This window comes from Arachis hypogaea, chromosome 5 (genome assembly GCF_003086295.3).
Source record: "Arachis hypogaea cultivar Tifrunner chromosome 5, arahy.Tifrunner.gnm2.J5K5, whole genome shotgun sequence".
NCBI lineage: Eukaryota > Viridiplantae > Streptophyta > Magnoliopsida > Fabales > Fabaceae > Arachis > Arachis hypogaea.
In genome coordinates this window covers 115,877,796-115,887,393 of record NC_092040.1, presented here as the reverse complement: position 1 = coordinate 115,887,393, position 9,598 = coordinate 115,877,796, and the positions used below count along the sequence as shown (strand labels likewise).

The 9,598-nt window shown below is 32.6% G+C and overlaps 1 protein-coding gene across 2 annotated transcripts; it reads right to left on the bottom strand.

Annotated features, from left to right (window-relative positions):
* Positions 1-2,911: 2,911 nt before the first annotated feature.
* On the bottom strand, positions 2,912-9,323 carry LOC112803164 (regulator of nonsense transcripts UPF3). 2 transcript variants are annotated; one of them, XM_025846678.3, is made up of 14 exons: positions 9,015-9,323; positions 8,347-8,453; positions 7,770-7,865; positions 7,543-7,641; positions 7,323-7,402; positions 6,160-6,258; positions 5,622-5,754; positions 5,310-5,410; positions 4,626-5,055; positions 4,401-4,487; positions 4,158-4,276; positions 4,028-4,079; positions 3,472-3,600; positions 2,912-3,370 (listed from the first exon to the last, which is right to left on the bottom strand). In XM_025846678.3, exons 1-12 carry the CDS (start codon positions 9,158-9,160, stop codon positions 4,041-4,043), a joined length of 1,536 nt encoding a protein of 511 aa, XP_025702463.1. In that variant the 5' UTR covers positions 9,161-9,323; the 3' UTR covers positions 2,912-3,370; positions 3,472-3,600; positions 4,028-4,040. The 2 variants fall into 2 exon arrangements, with proteins under 2 accessions (XP_025702463.1, XP_025702462.1); XM_025846677.3 differs by having other exon boundaries at positions 3,472-3,587.
* Between the last annotated feature and the right edge of the window lie 275 nt (positions 9,324-9,598).

The following is a 9,598-nucleotide window of genomic DNA, read 5'->3' as shown; positions in this document are numbered from 1 at the left end:
GTGTGCTTGGATCCGCCTTTCAAGAAAGGTTCACACTGAACACTTTCTCAATCCCAAAAAACCGAGCATTTTATGGTTTAAAAACGTCGAATCTCGTCTAATGAGTCACTGCAATTTTTGGTGGAGTGTGGGCAGTAGACTTCGGACATGCCAGAGAAGACGATGTCGAAACCACCATGCCTGAGTGGGGAGGAGAAGGAGTTGGTAGCGCGACGAAGGAGTGAGTAGGAGAGGCGGTAGGGAGGTTTCAGTTGTTGTCGGCAGTGGAGATAATGGAAGGGGCGGTGCGCTTGCGACGACAGAGGAAGGGGAGGAAGAGAACCAGGAGAAGGAGGAAAGCGACAGTAATAGTTAACTAAATACTGAGGGTCCAACTAATTTTAACAACTAAGCTAAATATATTTATTTAAAAAATTAAAAAATAACCCCTCTATTTTATATGCGATTGTGAAAAAGACCCCTATAAAAATTAATATTTTTATTTTACCCTACTTAACTGACCAGTGAGCCAAATAACTTTTTAGTATTTTGATGCACAAATGTGTCCTGCGTATCAAATTTGTGCCCCTAATTTTAGACGTTCACTCACCGTCTCTTTTCAAGTTTTTATTTTTTATTTTTGTTATAAATTAAATTTGATTTTTTAATTTAACAAGTTATTGATTAATTTTTATATTATCTATTACTAAATAGACAGAAAAAGTTACAACACTTAAAGGTTAAGAGAGAGAAAGAGAAAATATTAAGGACTTTTTTATTATTTATATTTGTAATAAAATTTAATAATTATCTTGATATTTATGTACATCAGAAACACTTAATATAAAATAAAAAATATTTAATTATTTATATTATACAATTAATTAATTATGATGTATTATTATTTACTATTGTAGTATTATTGTTGTCTTTTTTGTGTCTAATTTCTGAATTTTCATTTTATTCGATTTTTTTTTTTTTGAGATTGCATTTAACTCAAATAATCAACTTAATTAAGGACTTTGTTACCTAAATATTTTAGCATAAATAATGGAGAATAATGAAATTCACTTGTAATATTTTACCTCATTTTTTATGAATTAATTATTTTTAGACAAAATTTTATTATTTGTAATTGTTTTTATATGAAGTTTATATTTAAAATTATTAAATAATAATTTAATTAAATATATTAAATTATTTAATAATTTTTAACTATTAATTTAAAATCAAATTAAGTAACTGCGCTTCTTGTTATAATCTTAGTACAAATAATTTTGCAGGAGTATTTTGATAATCTACTCTAACATAAAATTATGTTATGTGTGTGTTTTACAATCTCATATGATTAAATTACATCTTAAAAAACCTTAGACTCTACCAATAGTTATTGTTTAATATTCACTTATATATGCATAAAAAAAATGAATTTTTTCAATTCTCATCAATTGATATTATAAAATATGATGTTTAGATGATAATAAATATTGAATAGTAAAAAATTATATTACAACGTCAATTAAAGAAGAGTGAAACATTTTTTTTATTTGAAATTTGTTGAAAGTTTTAACAATATTTTTTATTTTTTTTGTTTTAATTTTATCTCAAAAATTTTTTATTTGTATCAAATATATATCTGATAGTTAAATTTTTAAAAAATATATATTAGAAATTATACTTTACCTTCTCAATTGATACATTAAAAAAATGAGAGGATTGATTCCTGGTTAGTATTTAGATTGACTTTTCCATGCCTAAATAAATAAAATAACATTTTATAGTAAACTAAGTGTATTAAAAAACAGTGTACCTCCTTTGTTGTATCTAGCTTATGTTTATATATTTGCACCTTTTTCAATGACTTTTAGGTCATTTACTAGATATCTACGGGATTTTATAATTTATTAACTGATCATTTAGTCATTTATACATTACGTATTTAATGATTTAATCTGTACATTTTATAGACGTCTCGTTTAATCGAAATATGATTCTTCAATAAAATTGAAACCCTAAACTCTAAACCACACCCTAGACCCAAATTTCGAAACCCAAAAACTAAAACCCTGGACTCTTGGTCTTGGGCCTTGAGACTTGAGCCTCGAATCCTCGTATCCCAAACTCTAAACCTTAAACTCTGAATTCTAAATACTGAACTTTACAGCTTACACCCAAACTTCTGAACCCTAAACCCTAAGATTTATGTTTTACTATTTAAGAGTTAGGGTTTAAAATTTAAGATTTATGATTTAAAGTTTAGTATTTATGATTGAAAGTATATAATATCTCACGTTGAACCAACCATGGTAAAAAATTTGATTTCAATACAGGTATGAAACTATGAAACACAAACACTTCACCGACTTATCGTATTTGCGTGTGTCAAACACATTTTGGACACATGCTCATTCGATTCTCGTCCAATATGCATGTCTTCTATCTTCAATTGTATTTTAACAAAAAATAAATACTTCTCCAAATACGCTTAGACACACCTAAATATCATCACATGTGAGCATATTAAATCTTATTCTTAACTTATATTCTTAAAATAAATTTCAAAATTAATATATTATTTATTAAAACATAACATTATTTTAAATACTTTATACAATTAAAAATATTAAAAAAATTAATAACATTAATTTGTATTTTAATATGAAAATATTATAAAATTATTGAATATTTTTAAAAATATTTTATATTTTATATATATATATTGTAACTTTATATCTTATAAAAAAAAATTTAAAATTGGTATGTCCACATGTTCTGTATGATATCCTTTATCTATGTCAATGACTCAATGTGCGTACTTCATAGGTAAGAAACATGGCAAATAATCCTATTATATCATGTAAGAACAACAATAATAGTTAAACAGAAATTCAATTAACCAAAAAATGTAGGTCACCTGCCAGAATGTACTTAATTTCAGGTAACAAAATAATTTTAGCATTAAATAGGTTAATGTTTGATCTTTGACAGGGAAATTAAAATAGGAGTAAATACTAAATAGGTATCGGCGTTTGGCATTTTGAGCAACTCACGGCACTTACCATTGCAGGCCTAATTTTGAATATATCCCCACTGCTATAATAATATTAACACAAAATGGTATTTAACTAAATGGGAACTGAACGAGACAACGCTGCATATTTTACTTCCAAGCATACACTGTCAGACTCGTGGTAAGCATACATCCCAAACAGAGACATTTCCCGACTTTCAAATACTCAACAATATAAGGAGACACGAACAGTGTAAGGTCAAGCCCACGAACATGCTTAACCATGCCACTCTGTTTCAGTAAATAACCATGTCACCGAGGTCTGTAATGTATTGTTTTTCCTTCATTGCGCACGCTCCCTTGGGCAAAAACTGGATCTTTCTGTTAAATTTAATGATTAAATTTATCTCAATACAAAGAAGTTCCATAAAGAACATTCAAGTAGTTCCATAAATAAAATTTAAGTAGTCCTTTTAACGAACCTTACAAGTCGCTAAGCCTTTGGTTGACCTCAATTAGTTGTGGATGATATACCAAATGACGGTCACAGCCCAACATAGCAGGAATGATCCCCTCAAAACTTCTAGGAATTATTACCCTGATATTGTAAACTGTTAAACCACTATATCAAATTTGCGTACTTTAAGACTGTCAAAAAAGGAGAAAGAAGGGGGGAAGAAGGGAAAGGAGAGGGGGGGGGGGTGATTTTGTACACTTTAGAAAATAAAAAATCACATCCACAATGAATAAAGCACAACCAGATATACCCGGATAAGAAAAATGTCATGGTCATCCCACTTCGGGTAGTAAAATTTTAAGTGTGTCCAACACAAATTTGAAGCAACATTGGTATCGCAAATTGCAAAAACTCGCATGAAAGTCATTACTTATGAGCAGTGGGATATGTGCAACATTGACGTTGCATTCAACACACTGATTTAAACCAATACAATGATTTGACAAACAAAAGATAGTGAACTTCTTCATAAACTGAGATATCAGATGATAAACATCGGTGGGAAATGAGTAATGACTTACCAGATCTGGACTTTTAAGACCCTGAAGATGATTTCTGAACCCACACTTGTTTCTGCAGACACAATAAGCACTTTAATCGGTTAATCAAGGAAGAGGCATGAGAAAGTACATTAGCAGTTGAAATGTATACCTCGTGAGCACCATGCCCACCACCACCTTTTTTGGATGCCTTCCCATCACCTAAACTGACAGCAACATCATCCTTCCCTATATGGGAAACTCCTCGGCGAGTAAAATTCCTTTGAGGACCTAGACAACTCAAACGATCAGTTGATGGGACGTATCTGTAATCCATTATCATAAGGCAAGAAAGAAACTACGGTGTATATTATGATTCTTCCATAATTAGCCATAATCAGTAAAGAGCACCAACCATTCTCAACAGAGGTACTGCTACGTCCAACTAAGGAAGCTAAAGATTCCCCATTCCTGTTTGCAGCAGTAACATTTTCTTTTACCTCTGCCAAAACCAGAGGATAAACAAATTTTGTTATGCCAAATTTCAAGTAGGGTATTAATTTCAAAACAAATATTAGATAAGATATATTGTCTATTTTGTTGGTAAACTCAATGCGCAGTCAAAAGGTCAAACCTTCACCTGATTCAGGAAGAGTAGGCTGTATCAATGAGGATGGTGACTGCTCATTATCAGCATGTGAAACATCAGAACGACGAAGAGGTGTCCAAACACCGCGGTCAGGTCTATCCTTGTTTCTTGTACGTTTTTCTATTTTCTCACCAACACTACCCAAACCATGTCTTTCATCCAAAGATCTTTTGGAATCCCCTTCAGCATTAAGTTTGCTGCTTTCCAAAGAACGAGCAGGTCGCTTACCATTATCTGAACTTAAGATTTGAATCTTATGTTGGGTCGCAGTTGAAGGTTGACTTTGACGAGCCTCACTATTTAGAAGTATGCTCCTAATCAACCTTCCACTTGCTTCACGCCTCTGGTTCTGTTTTGCAGTAGTTGAACCAGCTGAATTTCCAGATTGTATACTTTGCTGCTTTATCACACCCTCTGTGGTCTGAAAGTGCCATAAAAATTTCTTAATAACAAATTCACAGCAATCAGCTCACCCCATGTTTGAGTAAGGGTCTAAAAGTACATACGGGTGACTTAGGACATCTGAAATCACTTCTCGTAAGGGAAAAAAAGGGGGTTTTGGGGGGGGGGGGGGGGGGGTACTGAAGTCAAGTAAAATGCATGAAAAATGGAGATCAGCATCGTATTAATACTGTAGAAAAGGAAGGGACCCTTTATGGGTAAAAGAAAACCTACAATAGGAATTTCCCGTTGTTTTCCTTTCAGAAGAAGGATCTTTTTCTTTCCCGAGTCAGAAGTCACCGGGATTCCAGAAATTGGACCTTCAATGCCGTGTACTTCATTCATGGTAGGAAAAAAAGTAATATTAGCTGAGATGAATGAGTATATATATTTGAGTGTATGTGTGTGTGTGTGCACGTGTGTGTATATAACCACGTATGAATTAAAGATTCATCTTCTACTCCTCTACTTAAGCACATATGAACCAAACGCATTCACAGGAAAAAGCTAATCAAACAAAATAGAAAGGAAGAAAAGTCAAATTACAAGTTTCAAGTTCAGATATTCCTTTTATATTCGAAGTAGCTGATTGATCCTCTCGCCGGGGGACCACAGTGAAGGCTGACTTGTCTTTGGACTCTTTTCGAGTGGCATCCTTTGCATTGTCCTTTTGAACATACTGAAAATCAGAAACAATTTCAACAAGTCACAGCATCTGCTATTTTTTGGAAGAATGAAGGAAACATTGATTAGAAACAATCAATTATTAAAGAGAAAAGAAAAAAACGAAGCTGATTCAAACTTAGTCATGTAATGCCACTGGCGTACAAACACATTTAGCAGTGACTGCTTTCTTGAAGCCTCAATCCTTTATTTCTTTCTGTTTTTATAGAAGAAGGCTCAGAGTCATTCTAAAGCTCAAGACCCCCTAAAATGTATCCTCAGAATGAAGTGAACCATTAACAGCACGTTCATCTTGTATTTATAGTATTGATAGAAAAATTAATTCTTCTATGAAAATGTCAAGGCATTCAAAATAAGCCAATTCATAGTAAATGCATTCTTTTTAATTACTAGCACTTACTTTTTTCTTTTCCAAGCCTCGTTTGGTATTGCCTGAGCCATGCTTGCCTCGCATAGCAGCTCTAGCACTTCTGCTACCTTTTGTGGTGACTGGGAAAGCCTATCATTGATTAATAAACCATAACATATGGAGTATTATTAAATAACAACCATGATAAACCATCCAAACATATGTTATCTGCAATGTAACAAATTAAATTGATATGGGACTAGAATAATTTTACTCAGCAGGTGAGGAAGACAAGCCCATTCCAGCTCAACTGTTGTCGATTTATAAGACCCAACTCACCAATCATAACTTAATCATATGTTCACCAACCAATCAGTAATAGATCATCAAAACCCATAACATTCAATGCTCTCTCAAGATTACAAAATACAAGAAGATCCATTCATCATGATAAATACAAGTGTAAACCTTCCCCATATTTGGAAGCTTTGCATCAAGTAAGAATGCAATTAATGGCTTAATTAAAAAGGCACAAAAATGCTTTCAAATAACATTGACGCAAAGTGGGTGTCCATCTCTGTCTAAACTTAATAAATTGAAATGGTTAACATTTTTACATACTATTATTAATTAAATTTATACAAAATGTCACTCTTTTTAAGCAAACATTAAATCTTGATATCAGCAAGTGTCAATCCCACTTGCAGCCATTATCACGCATTCCTGTCTTTGAAATGTTAAAGCATATTAAGTGCGAGCACGAGCATATCTTAAACATTTGAAATATAATTGTTCAAATCTCTGGGCCCTATTTGGTTTCAGAAAATGTTTTCTGTTTTCATTTCCAAGGTTTTCTGTTTTAACAATTTTATGAAGAAAAAAAAGTGAAAACAATAAAAACTAGTCCATTTTCTGTTTGTACTTTTTCCTTCATAAAACCCTCAAAACAAAAATAAAACACAAACCAAACAGACCCTTAGTTTGTAAAATCATCATAATTCTAATCAATTCTCAACGTAGCCAGCAGAAGCCTTGTAAAAGCACAGGCGCAAAGATACAATATAATAATTAATTCACTAAACTTCTAACAGTTGTCTGAATCAGGTTAAACAACAAGATGAATAAAACACCTTATCAATAAATCAATCAGCTGCAAATTAAATGCAACATTGAGAGTCTAACTAATGACATAAAAGTAGAAATGGAATCATTACCTGTGCACCAATGTCAACAGAACGTTTCTGACGAACATATTCCATCAAGGGTGTGACAATAGGTCCTTCCTTGTTGGCCCCTAGAATGAAGGAGACCATTAGGCATGGTAATTTTGAAATATGTCTTCAGATAAATCTTCATGGACTTGTTTAACCTCAATCTTATGACTTATTGCCTACTGACTTTTAATCAAATAAATTTGGTGAAGCTATAACTAACCAGCTTGCTCAGCTTCTTTTCTTTCCAATTGTATTTCTGCACTGGGAAGATGTTCAGGAGGCTTTGCAATGAATTTGAAGAACTCAAGGTAGTCTGGATCTGTCCTTGTCATCAGGGGCAAAAAGACAAGGGGATTAAATGAAAAGTGCACATGTTGTAAACCCCTAACTACCTAGCATTAGAACATTTAAACAATTAGACCACAAAAAATTAAATCACATTAATACCTTTATATATAGTCCCTTCACGACCATCCTTTTTCGTAGTTGGTCTTGGAACACGCTGAGAAGGTGCATACTCTACTATTGCTTTATGCTGCGCACCTGATTGAATACTAGACATTAAGATTTTGAATACCATTAAAACATTCAACATTAAATACAGAAGATTAAAACAAACTTACAAACAGCACATAAAGTTTTATATAAATTCTTTATTTAGACTTTTTTTTAACTTCAATATTATTGGTTTTGAGGGGTATGATTAGAATAGAAGTTCAAAATTGAAGGAAATGATAAATATGAAAATACGGGCCTCTGTTCATAAAATTTGTGAAAAATGTTGATTGATCTGTAGACGAGGTAGAATTTTAAGTCCACTAAATGAATTCTGTCATGGAAACAATCAATTAAAGTTGCAACAAGCATAGGCCTTTTAGAAAGCTAAAAAATAGTACAGAAAACATCACTCATGTTTCAAGGAAAAAAAAATTATCCACCACAAAGAGCAAACAAACTCTTCTAAGTGTTCACAAAAATGATTGACATCAAAACAGTTACGGACAAAATATGCCTCGTGAATTACCTCTCTCGTTGACAAAAACATGTCCATCAAAGAACTCAGCAAACTCAAAAACATCGTCAGGACTCTTGAAGTCTATATAAGCTCGAGAATTCCTCTGGTTCTTGTGGCTGCAAATATTATTATAACATGCAGAAATTGCAATTTCAATGTTATATAGCTGCTTTGTTTCAATCCAACGTAAAAAGAGGAAGATGGAACTATAATTTGACCAGCAAGATTAAAAGTGTCCGAGAGCCAACAACTACAACTTGATCTAAATCCCTAGGATTTATTAAAGTATATTCAATGAAAAAAAATGGTGCAGATGCAGCCAAGCCAACAAAACAAGGCTGGGTCAGTATAGCAATAGCATGTTGGTTCATTTCTCTTTGGCATCGCTGCTCGAGTAAGCTCAGCTCAGCTAGATTCTAGAGGCTAGACGGTGTCTAACTATATATCTCTATAATAATAATAACAATAATAATAATAATAATTACGGATGGAACCCTCCCTCCATGGAACACATGAGGTGACAAAACAAACGACTTTAAAAAAAAAAAAAAAGAAAAAGAAAGAGCATAATAACAATCAATAAATGATATCCTATAAATTCCATTTTATTCTATGAATGAATTATTTCTTTGAAGGAAAAAAGGGGAGAATTAGAACTTAGAAGGAAGGGGCAGTACCTGGTGTTGCCGGGGCGGAAAGAAAACCAATTGTAGCGAGAAGCGAAGTGATTATCGATGTGATGGAGGAGATCAGATTGAGTCAGAGACGGAGGCAAATGCCTAATCACCACTTTCGTCTTTTCCCTTTCCGAACGGACCTTCATCTTCCAGTTCGATCACCAAAACCAACCTTTTTCTTTCTGTTTTTCAACTTCGTCTTTCCCCTTTCCTTCGCTTTGGCTAATCCATCTAGGCATCTAGAAACAACTAACTCGCTGGGCTCTATCGCCCTTCAATATTTGGAAGTTGAAACCCAATACACCATTCGGCCCAGTTTCCGATATTACTTTCTTTTATCATGTACTAGCGTAATTAAATGGTTTAAATCATAGTTTTCATAATCGAACCGGTAATCGAACCAGTTAAATTATTAGGTTATTAGATTATTAATTTAACCGATAGATTATTGGTTAAACTGATTGATCCGGTTCTATGTAAATAAAAAACAAAATATAGTTAAAAATTTAAAATTAAAATTTAAAATACATATTTTCATTAACATTTTAAAAAAATTTAGCTATTCTAAAATACTATGAAACAGG